Raw genomic sequence first — 17,283 nt, forward strand, 5'->3', positions numbered from 1 at the left:
TATTCAAATTAGAACACATGGAATATGCTCTCTGCTCCAAGCATATTGTAAAACCTAGATTTAAAGATGAAGCAAGAAGTAGTAATCAGAAGCCTGAAGACTGGGAAAACAGAAGCTGTGCACTACTTCAAGGTGACCCAGTTATGATTAATTATGGGTAAATCATAGTGGTTTTGTGCACTGGACAGAAAGGGAATTGTTATCTCAAAGCTCCTCGCAGAGCTCAGCTATCTGAACCAACTAACAGATCCCTCAGGTATGAGCCCTGCTGAGACTCCATTTGCTGGACAGGCTGAAAAATGGATTGTGCCTCTGCTTTGGAGTAACTACCAAGGTACAAGGCAGCTTAAAATTCAGCAGACTCAGCTGCAAAATATCAACCTGTGTTGGTCACAACTTCTAGCAAACTTATGGTCCATGTGGCCTTTGACTTGCATTACTCAATCAAGGGAGTTAGCAACATGTATTTCATACAAAGAGAAGTAAACCAACTCCTAAAAAAACTCTTTACCAATTATCTTTTTCATTAAGCAAAGAAATAGTTATTGTAATTCCAAAATAAGCTTTTTCCAAGTTGCTGAACTAACTCTCTGGTAATTCAATTTAATTCAGAAAAGTGTATTACAGCAGTATTGGTTCAGGAAATTCACAATAGTATCCCAGTTGGTGGAGTGATTCTGGGTAAGTTTAAATCTAACTAAAAATTGCAGATGAGACCAAGAGTACACATACAATACAAGCAAATTAACTCAACCTGAGGAAACAAAAATAACCATAACCCCAGACCACGTTTATTTAATTTATAAAATGCTATTATTGAGCTAATAATTGTAATATTTATAGTCTTTTCTAATTTAATATTGAGTATTCCACCTGAAAATGTGAAAGATGTTTCAGATGAAATGATTGCACAACCTGATCTTAGCACATCACAACACATCTTCACTTCTGTTGAAGTGTTTTTAACTGTTACCTCTCCTGGCCATGTCTCATGACTAAGGGTAGAATTTCCCAGGTAAATTACAGAACCACGAAGAGTAAGACTGCTTTGCCCCTTTGCTTTTGGGAGCACTCTGACTTTCAAAAAAAGTTATGAAATACACCTTTTATTAAAACAATAAACAAATTTAATATTCTTAAGCAAAGACGGTCAGTTAAATCATAGGAAAACATACATCTTTTATTAATGAAAGCCAGAAAATTAAGTGTAGGCACAGCATCGATTAGCACAATTAATACTATGAAATATCAGATGACTAAAAGAGTAACACAATATTTATTCTGCATGATCTGAAAACTGCTGCTGTGACCTGTCTTCAGAAGTACAGTAAGTGCTGTTACATGTTAAAGCCCTAACTGGTGAAGAACCACTAATGTTTTACCTTCTTGCTGTTCAGATGAAGGTAACAGACACCAGAGACTAAAAGATGTAAAGCACAAAGAAAAGAAAAGGCAGCATCTAGAAGCAAAGAAAGAAGGGACAAAGATGTTAGTGTGACAGAGTCATGAATGACTTCAGAAGGTGAAGTCAAACCAGGTTATGCCATTAAAATGAATATATTTAAATTTTAGGTGTTGTCAAAATTAGTATGGGAAAATATTTGCTCTTTCCAAAATGGCACATAACAGAGAAACATTTAAGCAGTAGCAGTTGTTTCCAATAAATATTTAATGTTAATAGAGGGTTGAGTAGTTGAAGTTGTATGTTGATCAGAACTCGACATAAATACTTAGTCCCCAATTCTTACATGGTGCAATTTCTTCGTGCTGGCATGAGAAAAATAAGTTAAATTTCTCTTTCAACATGATAGAAGAACAGCAGGATTTCTGTTCTAAATATTTGTTGTCATTTTTAAGAGGAATAAAAAAATCCTGTGTCCTTAAACTATATCAATTACCACAAAATCTATATAGATTTTTTTTTTTAATTAGTAGACAGATACATGATTTTCAACTGTGTTTAACATATGTTTTGGCAATGAGTGCACATCTGTAGAGGTGCCCATCCAACATTCTTTTCACATTAAGCAGCTTCAATATTTCAGTAATTCCCATTCATTTAAGCAACGTTAAAAACGTTAAAGTCTGGCTTAGCACTGAGTTATTAAAAAAACAAAAACTGACCCAGCCATGCACACCATATGCCATAATGTGCAGTAATATACACACAATGTTATGGAAGTTTCCTGGAGAAAACTTTGCCTTAAATCAGGAGCTACACAACAGAACAGTATCTGTGAGGCCAGGAGTTCTACTTGATCTTCAAAAATAGCCACTCAAGCAGGATCACAGGTAATTAGCCTTCATGCTACATACCTGATATCTACTTGGCAGATCTGGTAGGGTTGAAAGCAATACACAGAAGTCACTGCCAAAGTGAGCTTTTGTTTGTTAAAGCTTACTTCTATCTACACATATACAAATATTCCAGTCTTAAGTATACAAATGCACAATAAAATTTGGAACACTATGTCTAGTATACTTTAAGCACCATCCTTTATGCTTCCACATACATGCACACATAACTGTCCTCATGCTTTGCAGACAAACTACTAATGTCTAATTTGAGTATTTTGTTTTTCTTGTAATACAATATCAAATAGTTTTTTGATAGCTGTTGCTGTAATGTCACCCCAACCACCCTCCATTTCCAAAGAAAACAAATAGTTTCAAATTAAAGGGTAAAATAAGACAAGTGACCATATCTCACCCTGAGATGATACAGCACCACTCCTGTGCTGAGGATATCATCATCCATGGCCATTAGATGAGGTAAATTAGAATCTATTGTTACTCCAGCTTTTTCCTTGTTGATGTCCACACTATATTCTTCCATGATGGCTTTCCTGTCTGTCCACTTACTTGTCCAGTCTTTGGTCAATCGCTCAATCTTAAAGAACACAGGGGAGAGATCTGTTTCACTTACTAAGCAGGCTAATTTTTCTTTTTGATCAAGTTAACAAGTTGTTTTGCCTGTCTTTGGGCAAAACTTAAGGTCTGCAAAACCTTTCCAGGTTACCAGTGATCAAATATTCTCAGTAATTCTGGTAAGTGCACAATAATTTAATTTGAATAAATTGGAGTTTATGTTAGAAGGGACAGACTCTGTACAATGAATTACTGTGATATATTGAGAGAGCTTTCAAACAAGGGGTAGATTGGGCAGACTTAGTGATACACAATGGACTGTTTCCCATTAAGGAGACAAGACTTTTGTCACAAATTGAGCACACTCAACATGCATTAAAGATGGCAGTTTCCTGCATCTGCAGAACAAAAAGGAAAGGATTAAGACAAAAAAGTTTTCACTGTAGTTTCACAACTACAGCAGTGCTATTCCCCTGGCCTAGTGGAACAGGAGAGAGTTACAAGTAACACACCTTCATCTCATTCTGAAGGACCAGCTCAGTCAGATTTCCATCCCTGTCATCACTCCAAGAGGGACTGGAATTCCTCTGTAAAAACAACAGCCACGAAGATCTACGTTAGTTTTCTCATTCACAACAGGCAGGCGTGTTCTTTCACTCTCCAGCATTTCAAGGTGATGAAGTCAAGAGAAGGAAAGACAAAATACACATGCTGCCTTCCAGCATCTAGCCTCCATCTAGATATTGCATGCAATTTTTTGGGGTAAAGAACTGGTGAAAAAGCAATAAAAGAGAGATACTTCTGGGTAAATAAATCCTGGAGTGTAGTTCCTGTCTCTCCCAGCAAAACATTCTCTCCATGGTTTGGAAAAGCGAGACACTATTTTTATTATTCCAACAGAGAAAACCATCAGGGATGTCAGCTGTATTGTGAGGGCTCACAGATGTTCACAACTTTTTTGGAGGGAAAGAGTGTGCAGACAGTGTGAAAACTCCAACATACTTTTGAGGTCACGAGTCTGGCAGGAAAATTACATCAATAACTCTCTTGGAGTTCCATACCCTTAAAAATAAAGTATTTTGATTTCATGGTATTTCTGGACAGGTAAACCATCCAACTTCATGAAAGACAGGCAAGGAAATCCTTTTGAATCATCATATGACTACTTCAGGTTCATCAATATAGTGACAGAGAGAGGAGAAATGACAGAAAAGCAGTTAACCTTATAATAAATCACCCAGAGAACAGTTTAATTTCTCTCCAGTTACAATAAACATGGAAAGATAGACAGATGAGATGAAAGTAAGTTACCTAAAGCAGCTTAAAAAGCTCCAGTAGGGAAACGTTGCTACATACCAGTTCAAAGCTCATCAACATAGTTTTCAACCTATCAATTTCTTCTCTCAGTTCTCTGATCAGTTTCACATTTGCATCCTGAAACATTGAGACACAGACTATTGGAAAAAATCAGTCTTAAAAAAATTCTAGCTAAAGAAATCAATGTGGAGATATTCCAACACACAGGAAGAGAGGAGGACAGGCAAACTCCTTGCCTGCAGCGCTCCTTGCTTCACTCTGCCAGACCCCTGGGATGTACTGCCTAGGGACAGGTGGTTCCCATCTTCCATAAATTCCCTTTTCCTGTAAACTTTGCTCCATCTCTCTTCTGAACACAGACCTACCATAGCATTTGTTCCCATCAAGACTAGCTGGATACATCACTGCTTTTAAGGAATTACTTTCAAAATAATTACACCACATCAGAAAGATGCTTTTATTTAATGCTGCTATATAAAATCTGACCAGAGGAGCCTAAGTCAGAATGTCATCAAGGCTGGTATTAAAAGCTCTTATACCTGATACATAAAGAATTTCCTGCCTGCTTGTACAGAGGAATTTGTCTCACTTTCAGAGTAAACATCTCTGCACTGGCAGTTTCTGGAAAACAGCTTTTACAGACAGTTCAGGGAAACTCTTGAGTCAAGAATCAGCTTCCTCTGGGCTGCCAGGTCAATTTGCAGTGAGGGCAAGAAGAATGAAGGGGTGGGGTTAAAGGTCTAGCATGGGCTGTGCAAGAGAGTGATGGATAAACAAGCTGGGAGGCTGAGAGGCTGTATGTGACAAGAGACTTGCCCAGAAGTGTTTATGTGACTTTAACTTGACACAGCTGAGAACTGCTGCTGGCAAAACCAAGCATGCTATTTCTGCTACTATTGATGTCTCAAAATTACTTATAGGCACTGGTAATTCAGATGCAAATTAAATTTGGTAAACCTAGGATTAGAAGGATTTCCTCCTGCCCAAATTTAATGGAGTGTTGTTAGGAAAGCAAATAGTGAAGTACATCTCTAAGATTCTATACTTTTATCTACAAACAAAAATCTTGATACACTCATGCCAAATCACAAAAGAATACTACTAAAGCTGTAAAGTCAATTGATTAAAGATTAGGAAATTAATGGAATCAAGACTTTTTTGAAACCTAAATTCACTGTGTATTTCTTAAATGGATGCACTGTGATTCAGTCCTTAAGTGATGTGATCACGTCTAATGGCAGCCTCATGCAGAATTGCAGGTTTAGAATGCTCAGTTAAAGAGCAGCAATTCAAGAGTTTTATATTTCTAGCATATGTGACTGTAGATCCAGATTAGTATGTGCTGCTTGAATCTTGCTGTGAATACAGACAGAATTACGCATTTCCCCGTGGATTATTTCTAATGCTGGTTCTTATGACTATAATATCTAAAACCTGCAGCCTGTTTTAACACTGTCTGACTGAGAGAGCTTATGTTTTCCACATTTGATAAATGTGGACTGAGGGTAAGGGTGGAAAATGAGAAAAAAACCACACATTGAAATTTTGCTTTAAGCATCTGGAACATCTAGCATTGAACAAGAATGGCACAGAAGGGGCAGCAAAAGAATTCAGGCCTCCAATGCAGCACCAGACTCTCCCCTTAATACTCTGCCATCTTATAACTTGTGCAGCCTGCGAAGGGCCTCTGCACAATCAAATGAATCTGTCATGAAGTCAGAGCTCATTCTTAGTACAGGTAATGAATGAAACTCAGGTTCTGTGGCCAGAATTATTCCCATGTATTTAAAGGCTTCATTGTTTTGTGCATTGCAAAGAAGACAAATTGTTACTACATAGGCTAACTTAGGCAGAACTCAGGGCCTCACCTCATTTACTCTAGGCTTGTTAATAATATTTTTGGCATTTGAAGCATATCTCAAGGTACTCATGGTCTCATTGTAGCTGGAGCTGGCAGGTGAGATAGCTACAGAGAGAAAACATATAACACAACTTTAGAAAGCATTAAGTTACTTTTCAAAAAGTGATTTTTTTTTTTAATCTTGCTTCTTTAAAAAAGGAAACCAAAAAATAACCCTAGGGTTACTTCATTAAAGTCACAGAGAATGCCTTCTCCAGCTTGAATTTATACTGAATAAGTCACTTAAAATCAAAGCTCTGACCTTGGTAAGATTCCTAAACGTCATGCACAATCACCCTTTTCATTTTCTTGATTATTCTATGAAGTATTTATGAAAATCTTTACAAGGACAGATTCTAAGTGATAGAGCTGTCTCTCCGCTGCAGTTGAGGCATACATTAAAGGCACAAGACAGTGCAAAATGCTGAACAATTAACAGAAACGAAACTCACTGGCAATCATAATGGTCTTGGAGTTGCCCCCCAGACTGTCCTTGAGCAGCCAGGTGAGGATGGAGTCACGGTAGGGGATGTAAGCCGGCCGCCTGCTCCCACTGGCACTGCCCGAGGCAGGACTGTCCACATGACTGCCCTCCCCTTCACTGGTGATGCTGTTAATGCTCTGGCAGCTGCTGAACATCTGAGAATTTTGTGCTGAAGGAGAAATACCACAGAGATCAGGAACGGGGTTATTTTTTTTGCAGTCATGGCTACTTAATTTTCTTAGAAGTCATTATAGTTTGTGAAGACACCACACAGCTGCTCCGTTGAGCTTTTCGGTGTAAATGCAAATAAATTTTAAGGCTCAACACATGGTGAGTGAGTCATATGCTTTTATCACAAGCCATCAATATAAAGAACTAATGAGCTTACCTAAAGTGGATATGACAATTCCAAGTGTAACTAATGACTTGTTAATATTGGCACCTTCAGTAATTCTATCTTTACAGTAACTGGGATCAGCTCTTTCACTGTAGTATGCAAACATGAAAAAGACAATGCAAAATAAACAAACATGCTGAATTATTAAAATACAGTCAATATGAAAACACTTTGTATTTTCAAGCAAAACAAGAAAACAGAAATTATGAGCTTTTCAATTATAAAAACCCATATGCATTTAATATTTAATTGCCCTCTACTTCAGAAAGGCCAAACAGCCACAAACAAAGGCTGTTGGTACAAGACACTCTTAAAGACTCACCAAAACATCAATTCAAGTCTGAACTGGGCAACCCAATCACAGTGGTTCAGAATTTAAAAAACCAACATACATTTCACAACTCCACAAGGGTAGACTGGCTCCATACAAAAGTCTGCATATTCCCTCAATACCACTTTCTCTGACCATACATGCATGCCAATTTATGTTCTTGAGAAAATAAAGTAATTTTCTCTAACTGTTCTGTAACTCTCCAGCACAACTTCCATCTTTCTGTTATCTGTCACATCCAGCACAACCACATGTTCCTCACTGGATCCTCACTGCACAGCAAGGATCAGAGACTTATGAACTTTTGGAATATGGACAACATAAATAGGGAGATTAGATGATTTTCTCCTGCCCATGCTAGGCAGCCATGATGAACACATTCCTTTTTTCTCCCTCTTTTTTCAAGCTCAGATTTATTAATTCCAACAATAGCTACTGGAAGAGCCACTTAATAAGAATATAGAGTTGAATGGAATTACCTTAAATGTATATGACAGCACAAGATTGGATCTGAGGACCCAGGAATTCCCTTCCCCATTGAAAACTAATACCCAGTACAGAAGAACTGATGACAAAGACACCATTAGCTTAATATTCCCTGTTACTTTATAAGAAAGTCAGGCTTACTGTTAATTCAATGAAATTTAAAAATATTGAACTTCATCTTTTAAGACAGTACTGCCAGCATCTTCAGAGAAATTACCCCTTTGCCCTTCAGTATATCATTACCTGCCTGCAAGGTCGACTAAGTTGATCTTGCTTGCAATTTCAGAGGGAAGATTGTTCTCCAGTATAGCCTGAAGAGAAAAATATAAATAAGGAAGATTATACCACTTAATTAATGAATGAAAATAAAATTGATGTGCTCTTTTGTTTTAAGCTGAGTTGTACATATAACTGTCTCAGTGCCTTTGTTTGTGACCTTGACCCTCTGCCTATGTTCAAACCATTAACTCAACAGCTTTCTCACCCCATAGAGAAACTACCCTCTTATGCCAATTTCCTCTTGAAAAAAACTTTACTGCCTAGCGACTGTGAAAGGCTTTCTTGCAGATCTTGCAGAGTTATTTTCCACTAATGTATTCCAAAGGTCTTTTGTGAAACTAAAGAAAAATATCCCAAAATGTTCTGTGATTACAGGATGTTAGAAGTGTGAGATAGAAAAGGTCTATTGGATCACTGAATGACTTCCCTGCCAGGGAAGGATGTAATTCCTCCAGAGAAAGGCTGCATTGTCTCGGGGAGAGTACTGGATGCCAAATGCTAAAGAGATGAGCACATCTGAAGACCTGGACAGATACAAAATTTTGCTGTAAACTAATGCTGTACTTCAATTAAAAATCCTAAACAAGTGTGACAAAACATAACTTCAAACATATTCACATGTAATTTTCATGGCATCCGAGAAGAGTTATTGCATTTCAAAGGGCTGATTACAACTGAGAACATTTCTTTTAAAAGTATTTGGCATCACTTCTGACTATAAGCTTGCACAAAGGAACAAAAAACTTCAGTGAACACTCAACACATCTGCAGTGTGATCCAAAGGAAGTAAGTAACAGCTTCCACCATTACTACAAACAGCAGAAAATAGTGACAAGTAAACAATCTCAGGGAACAATGCTTTTGCGAGTGAAAAGGAAGTTGGATTATTTTTAGCCAACCTGAGTGTAGTGGATGGTGAAGATAGCATGGGATCTGCTGCTGGCATTGTGAATATGTGTAGCTGCTGTGATTCTAGAAAGAAGAACAAATTACAAAGGGTTACTTTCCTTTATTCAGGGAAATTAAAATCAACAAATTCAGCAGATAAATTTAAAAAATGTGAAACTTGGAGAACATGTTAGGCTGCATTCCTGGATCTGATCCCAGAGCATTTGGCAGAGGATATGGAAGGGTGGAAACTGAGGATCAATTAGAGGTGATTTTTCCACCAGCAGCACTCTGAGGAAACCTCATAAAGCAGCCTTACAGCACAGGTACAAGGTGTTGCATAAGCATGGAACACAGCAGAGAAGTACAGCCAGCACCAGCATCAAATCCCCAACACAGGGTGTACAAGCCCAGCACATTTTCTCCATGTTGTCCCCATATTTACTCCTTGGCACTTCCTAAGGGTTCAAAAACCTTCATACACCACCAATGGGGTTCCTTTATGCTGATACTGCTCTTTTACACTGCTAGATGAGTCCAGTGAGACTAACCAGTTATGTGGCATGTGGTGTACATTTTAACATTTTTAATTGTTCCATTATTATTATCTAGATTCATTGGTTATTTTGCTTTACACAGCACCAGGACTATGTTTTTGGAAATTTGAGTTTGATGTATTATAAAAATTTCATTCTTAAGCATCTAAGACTGAGTCTTGTAAAGTGTCAAGAGAAAAAAAATAGTACTGAGACTTACAACAAAAAATAATGATTGCATATTGAAAATCATTGTTCATTTTACGATGGGCAGATGCCACAGCAAGGCTGGAGGTGACCAGATAAAACCACCTGGTAGAAAAAATATGTCTTCAGTAAACTCCACTTGCTTTTAGTACAGAAATTATCCCCTGCCCCATGAAAGGCATCATCCATGTGCAAGGGGAGCTTCCCCTTCTTGTACATTCAGACCTGGAGCCATCATGACCCATCTGTTCCTTTGCTACCTCCAGCCTTCTGGGGCAATTGCAACCTGATCACCACTTTCTTTATCCCTAAGAAGCTGCTAATGTTCATTTGGCATTATTTCACAGACTGCAGATGTTTCAAGTTAGTTTGATTGCATTTATTATGTACTAATAAATATTCTGCAGAGTGAAGACTAGGTAATAGGTAGTTTCCCGTATGTTCCGAACAGGTTTTTCAAAAAAGTATTCAGAAAAAGAAGCTGGTGCTTTTTTTTCGTGTATCTGACACAGTTTGAACTTCAACAATCCAAAAACTTACATAACAAATATTGCACCTCGGATTTTGTTTTCTTTACATAATTGATTTCCTCAGCAATGAGACATCTGTAGGATTACACTAGTAAAAAGCCTGGAATTTTGTTGTACTGAAATAATCTCTTTTTACCACAAACTTGCGTCTATTAGTTGCTATAGGCAGAAACAGTGAAACTTAATCCTGATGTACATTCTATGGTTTTTTTTGTGATAATGCAGCTTAGTTTTTATTTACTTCCCAGCATCAGTGTTATTCTAAACCATTGACTACTCTTCTGATAAGACTTAATATAAATTTTTTTATCTGTGATTTGCATTTGGAGGATCCTTTAAAATGTAACTCTTTTCCATTGCTGTAATGACAACTGTAAAGATATTCAAGGTTTCTTGTAAAAAAGGTAAAAAAGTGTCTTAAGTAATGAGAGCCAAAATCATTAACTTCACCAGTGCTCCAAATCCCACAGTTCTCTGATAGCAAACACACAATTTGGACTAAGAACCTACAGAAATTAAACCAAATAATTGTAAACCAAGAACTTTTAGAAAATGAATAACTATACATTACATTTCCAGCAAGTTTAAGTCACTTAATTACACTACCAAGTGAGTTGAAAGTTATCCAGACTAAAGTATCATGAGCAAGTGAAGGAGAAAAACAGATGTCTGTTTACAGCAAAATGTTTTTTCAGCTTGCATTTTTTATCACAGACAGATGGTGGAATTCTGTGGGTAAGTCAGCATGGGATCAGTTCTGAAGAAACAATTTCATGAGTGCTTGTAGCTCTTGCTGTGGATGATATGAGGAGAGGTAACATCTGATGTGTATGTCATATCACCAAATCTGACATCCTGTTGTGACAAAGCACTGGCAACACAGTCAGTAAAATAAACACCAATGAAATCAACACACAGTGAAAAAGTGTTAAATACAAATGGAGCTGCTTTGCTATATAAAATACCTTTTAGCTATTCCTTCTTCTAGAAGTTTTACAACTTGCTTGTAGTCTGTAACTAAATGCTGAGTCAAACCTGCCAAAAATTTAAGAAGAGTTAAATACTTAGCTTTCTTTGGAAGTTCCATTCAGTTTATCCAACAATTTACCCATCATCAGGAGAATAAGGATGTTCTGCTGAGATGACAGTCTCTCAACTAGAGTAAACTATAAGTAGTCTCTCAACTAGAGTAAATTTTATTAAAAAACCACAACTATTTAATTTTTTTTTTAAATTAAGTAAAAAATTCTAGTTCATCCTTCAGATGCAGTGACATTAGTGTAAAAAATGCCTCATACCTTCAAAGGGCATAACCTTTCCATCTGCACAACAATGGTACTTAAAAAACATTCTAACTCTAACTCCATAATAAATTTTCAGCTATGTCACTGCTACTACTTGGGTACAGATCCCGTAAAGGAGATTTTGGCCATTGTCCCTGGATGACGGCTCTGCTCATGCAACTACTAGAATCAAGAACCAACCCCTGCAAATATTTACTGTTTACCTAATTAGCAAGTAACTTAACTTTTCTTGTCTTTTACTTTTGGGTTTTTTTGTTTGTTTTTTAAATTTGATTTTATTTTTAAGGAGGGGAAAAGAGAAATCCCTTTAAAGAAATGAAAGGAATTGCACATTCAGAGCCTGCTGTGCTGGAGGGGTGGTGGTGACTGAGTGGGGCCCAGTGGAGGGCAGTGTGCTGCTGTGCTGTGGCACTGCCAGCTCCTGGCACAATGCAAATTCCAGCACATGTACCAAATTATCCTCAACAGGTTCGCATTTCCCATAAATCCAGTTTAATATGCCTCATCACTGAGGATTGTTTATCATTTGTACTGCAGTGACTCCTTAAAAAACACCTGAGTTGTTAAGCAAGTTTTTGTCATACAATAGCTAGCAAAACATGCCTGTGCAGAATGTTTTATCTCACAGCTGGAGTCCAAGGCAACTTCCTGTCCCTCCACAGATTTAGGTTTGGATTGTTTTACTACAGACCAAAAAAGTGTGGGTGAAGGGAAAGTACTGGAAAAAAAAATTGATTTACTTGGTTCAAGTAATTTATCTACTGCTAGAGTGTAAGTCAGGATTAATATGAAATTCAACAAGACTGAAATACATACTTCTGACATTGTTAGAGTCTATCCTTTCATGAGATCAGTTTGCTTAACTTTAATGAAAGCAAAACCGAAGCCAAAGAAGAGAATCTACTTTAGTCCTTTACCAACTGAAACACACAAAGAAAAAAAAAGATTTTTGGATCACCCACGCTTTTAAAAAAACCCAAAATGCAGTGGGCGTGCATGAAGACTTACACACACACAAAGTATAGGATAATTTTCAAACAAAAGTATTTCGTCTGCTCTCTAGTGTCTCTTTACAATACATTCATTCCAGAAGTCATCACATTTTCCATCTGAGAAAGAGGCACATTATTTTTCCAGCAGCACTGGGATCTTCAAAGCTCAAAATATGGAAACTATCATCCATTGTTTTCCCAGAACCCTTTTCAGGGTCTTGTTTAACTGCATAAAAATCCCATTATGAAATGGAGGCAAGGAAGAAATTCTTACCTGCCTACACTTCCCTAAGCATTGGAATAGTGAATATAGCAGAGAGTTCAAAACAGTTAGCTTTTTAATAAGGTTAATGAAATATTTTAAATGTTGCTTGAAAAGAAAAGACGAAGTGTTCTGTTGGCTACCAGAAAAAGAAAGGTCATTTTCAAGTCCCACAAAAAGATCAAAAACACTTGCTCTTCTAGAAATCTGCCTTGGAGTAAGAAAGGATCTCCCCCAGAAATCTGTCTCAGAGTAATAAAATAGATTGCATCATTTCCTGATTTAAGAGAGGCTGATTCCTTAACAGTGCAACCATCTGTGAGGGAGAAGTTTGAAACTATTCCAATCCAAAACACTGAAACACTCTCAGCATTTTAAAGGCTACAATATCCCCAGCCTCTATGTAAAAAAAATGATGGGCTGGAAATCACTTAAAATACTCAGTGTTTAGAGCTGAGACTTCCTGACTGGACTTACAAATGGAAAATGCATTGCCCAGAGCATTTAAGTGTCCTTAAAGGGATTAAGTTTTCTGATTTCTCCCTCTGTCTGTTCTTCATCCACTATTAACTGTACTCTGGATGTCATTGACACCAAACACAGAACTAAATGGTACACTGAGGAGCTTCTGATAAAAGTCAGCAAACCTTAAAATTGCTGACTGCTTGCAAGAAATATGATGCAAATACAAATGCTAGTCCTTAACTGGCTTGATCTACAGAAAACAATGGAAAATTTCTGAGCTTTGCTGATGTTTACCAATTTAATTTCTCCCAGACATTAAATTGCCTGGAAGAGAAACACAAAACAAGCTCTCCTCCTTCTAGTAAACTTGCTGATAGTTTTGATCTCAGCTGTCTAGCTATTGGAAATCATATTCTTGCACTCTGATCCTTCACAGAGCGACTACATACAAAATTGCAAAGACTACTTCAGCACACAGAAGGTCTTCATGCAGAGCTCAGCATTTTCTGATTGAAGCAATACAGTAGTGCAGTTGAGAAGGATATTTTGTACCAGTGTTGTGAACCTCTTCCCAAGAGGTTTCCTTGAATCTGATCTTATAAAAAAATCAACCTGCCTGTACTTCTTACTTGCATTCAAGTCACTGCTGCTTATTTTTGATGTGAGCTAATGAATGCAGTGCCATGACACTTTATTAGTCCCTCTCCTCAACAGAAACCAGGGCTGTCTCAAGTAAAGCAAACTGTCACAGTTCTCAATTGCACAGACTGCATAGGCAAATTTATTAATATGTATTTGTATACACATGTCTAAACAAAAGAACTGTTATCTGTTACCCTAGGCCACTGACTCATCAGTCTGAAATCAGTTCTGTTCACATGGTCTCACAGCAGCATCTAATTAGACCCCATGATGTCTTCAGCAGAGAAATTACTTCACTTGTCATGCATGTGATCAATTTTTAAAAAAAAATGTGAATCACACCACTGAAAATAAATTTTTTCTTACAGGCATTAACACAATGATTTTTTAGGCTGTCATAACATCCAGAGGGAGAGAATCTTCTAAAATAAATTATACAAACTGAATTTACAACTGTGGCCAAAAATGGCAAATATTATTTAGATTAATCTTTTGCCTTTATCTCTTCCTCTTACTCTACAAAATCTAATCAACTGGGGACTTTTATTGCATATTTCAGAATTCTAGCATAAAATTGTCCCACTCAAAAATTTCAGTTTTGTCCAAGTATAAAATCCTTATTCAAAATGTGTAAATATAAAAAAGAACAATAAAAACAAACAAACAAAAAACTCCAAATCCCTACAACAACAGAAAAAGCCACTACAGAACTGAAAAAAAGTGACAGAATAGGCCTGGAAGGTTCCAGATGAAGACAAAATACTGACAAAAGGCAAGCCAGCCCATTGGCAGAAGCTATAACTTTATTTTCTTTTAAAACAGGGAAACCCCATTATATGCAGCCAAGGAATCACTGGAGATATAATGCCTGAGAAAAGGGATGGAAATTGCCAAGGAAGGAAGCAGTTTAAAGACCTTTTCTTGTGTGGTGAATGAGCAGCTGCTGAAAGAAAATAATTAGTATCTGTACTCCATCAAGAATGAAGTTCTCCAATAACAAGCAGGTAGAAAAAGAATCTTGGAAAGCCCTCAATAAAAGTCAAATATCTATGAATCTGCTTTCCAAAGAATTATAAGTTTGCCATACTAATGAGACCATCAATTCATCTATTTTCCGAGTCTCCTTAAAACAGGATGTTGATGTGCTGGGAAAGCACAGCTGAAACAACCAGAATGTCAGATAGGCTCTTGTGTACAGGACACTTTGCAAGTGCTGATTTCATATTTTGAGAGGAGGAATTGGTAACAACCACTGGTTGTTAGATGCGCTGTGGCAAACACAGCAGGTGTCCAAGCAATCAGAGCTGGGCTCCTTTCAGTCACAAAGTCAAGTCACTCTGTCTGCTGTCACATCTTGCTCTAACCTCTGAAGGGATGATACCAGGCTGATGTGTAATGCCGCAATAAAGAAAAACAGAGAGGCAAGTGAACCAGGGATAACAAGAGAAATTCACTAAAGAAGCAGAGACAAGAACTCTATTTAGAAGCCAGGACCAATCAGTATTTGCTCTGCTGTGACAGGACCCATGAAACTCTATGTGATATGCATTTTGTGTACTAAGTGCACACCCAAGGTGTTACTACCCACTTGGTGGCCAGCCAAGCAATTGCAGAGTCAGTGATTCCAGAGGCTATGCTGGAATTCTGTCCAGTAGATATAAGGCAAGATGAAAAGGAAATGTATGCATTTACTTTCTAAACAAACCCCAGTTTTAGCCTTCTGATCTCCACCGCAAAGCTACTTGGTATGATTTTACGCTGGTGCACTGATTTTGAGATGTGACTTTTGTCAGCTCTTGGCCAGATACATAGTGATGTAGCCAATCAATTTACAACATACCAAAGGCCAAACTGCACTTCAAAGCTGTATGAGACCCTGAGGTGAAAGAACCAATCAAAAGTGAAAATAAACTGGAAGTAGAAAAACAATGAGAGAGAAGGTAAGAACTAAAGGAAGAAAGACAACTGAGATGGGAAAGAATATGTTTTCATTTTTTCTCTGTCACAGGATTTGAAAGCTATAATTTACTAGAAAACAAAAAGCCACCTAAGGGGCTGCTGTTACAAGTTTTGGATACCACAATATAGGAAAGATATAAAGCTATTAGAGAGCATCCAAAGGAAGGCTACAAGGATGGTGAAGGTCTGGAGGAGAAGCTGTATAAGGAGCAGCTGAGGTCACTTGGTCTGTTCAGACTAGAGGAGACTGAGGGGAAACATCATTGCAGTCTGCAGCTCCTTGTGAGGGGAGGAGGAGGGGCAGGTACTGATCTCTTCTCTCTGGTGACCAGCGACAGGACACAAGGGAACTGTGTGGAGTTGTGTCGTGGGAAGTTTAGATGGGATATTAGGAAAAGGTTTTTCACCCAGAGGGTGGTTGGGCACTAGAAGAGGCTCTCTAGGGAAGTGCTCACAGCAACAAGCCTGACAGAGTTCAAGAGGCATTTGGACAATGCTCTCAGGCACATGTGTGATTCTTGGGGATGACCCTGTGCAGGGCCAGGGGTTGGACTTTGATGACCCTTATGGGTACCTTCAACTCAGGGTATTCTGTGATTCTGTAATTCTATGAATTTAAAAGCCTGGGATGTTTTTAATCATATAATGCACTTACATTACCCATCCTGTGCTTTTTCAGTGTAATGAAGGAAAATCAAGCTTATTAGGTTGTCATTTGGGTGAGATTCTCATTGCTTCTCATGGCCTGCCCTACAACATCAAACAACTGAATTTATCTACTTTTTTTTTTCTTATTTTTGTTTTTAAATGTATTTTCTGCTGCCAAGGTATGAAAATGGTATGAAGGCTGGGTTGGAGAACCCATTTAGAGCTGATGTCGGTGGATTACTTGATTAATATTCCTTTAAAATAAAAGAAAGCAAAACCCTATGAATCCCATATGACCTATGCCTGGAAAGGCAAAAAGTGCAGGCTATCCAGCCTGTCGAACAACAGAGGCAAAACTTTAAGCATACAAGTTGGTCATACAACAAGAAAAACATTTGAGAAAAGTAACTATTGAAGAGCAGAAGCAATTATGATCACTGCAGGAATATATGCCAAGATACAAACACACCTGCCACACATTCACTTGCAGCTCTGATGCTAACTGTGAAGCCACTCTCACCTTGCACATACGGCCCTGTTTCTGGGTGTTCTCGCACTCGAAGCGTGTAAGGTTTCTTCTGGTCTGACTGTTTTAACAAGTCTCTGACACGCTCATTATAGATTTCAAGAAAACTGAAAAGAAAAATAAAAAAGGAAAGTCAAATGCACTCAGAAATAAAACAAAAGGAGAAAGTGTATATTTAGACAATGTAACTGACTCTTACATAGATTTTGCACTCTAGTGGGCTCAAATCCCCAGATTTCCAAACATAATGCTTTATTAGATC

The 17,283-nt window shown here is 37.7% G+C and overlaps 1 protein-coding gene across 1 annotated transcript in view; it reads right to left on the minus strand.

Annotated features, from left to right (window-relative positions):
• STARD9 (StAR related lipid transfer domain containing 9) overlaps positions 1–17,283 on the minus strand; it is a 92,013-nt gene that overhangs the window by 37,367 nt on the left and 37,363 nt on the right. Inside the window, exons 7-16 of the mRNA XM_085062289.1 lie at positions 17,016–17,128; positions 11,189–11,258; positions 8,962–9,034; positions 8,027–8,094; positions 6,958–7,055; positions 6,538–6,738; positions 6,054–6,151; positions 4,225–4,302; positions 3,381–3,455; positions 2,711–2,890 (exon numbers count right to left, since the gene is read on the minus strand). Of these exons, the coding sequence (XP_084918415.1) occupies positions 2,711–2,890; positions 3,381–3,455; positions 4,225–4,302; positions 6,054–6,151; positions 6,538–6,738; positions 6,958–7,055; positions 8,027–8,094; positions 8,962–9,034; positions 11,189–11,258; positions 17,016–17,128 (1,054 nt within the window). The remainder of the gene's footprint in view (positions 1–2,710; positions 2,891–3,380; positions 3,456–4,224; positions 4,303–6,053; positions 6,152–6,537; positions 6,739–6,957; positions 7,056–8,026; positions 8,095–8,961; positions 9,035–11,188; positions 11,259–17,015; positions 17,129–17,283) is intronic.

The sequence above is a fragment of the Lichenostomus cassidix genome, chromosome 5 (assembly GCF_008360975.1).
Source record: "Lichenostomus cassidix isolate B80296 chromosome 5, HeHo_3.0, whole genome shotgun sequence".
Taxonomy (NCBI): domain Eukaryota; kingdom Metazoa; phylum Chordata; class Aves; order Passeriformes; family Meliphagidae; genus Lichenostomus; species Lichenostomus cassidix.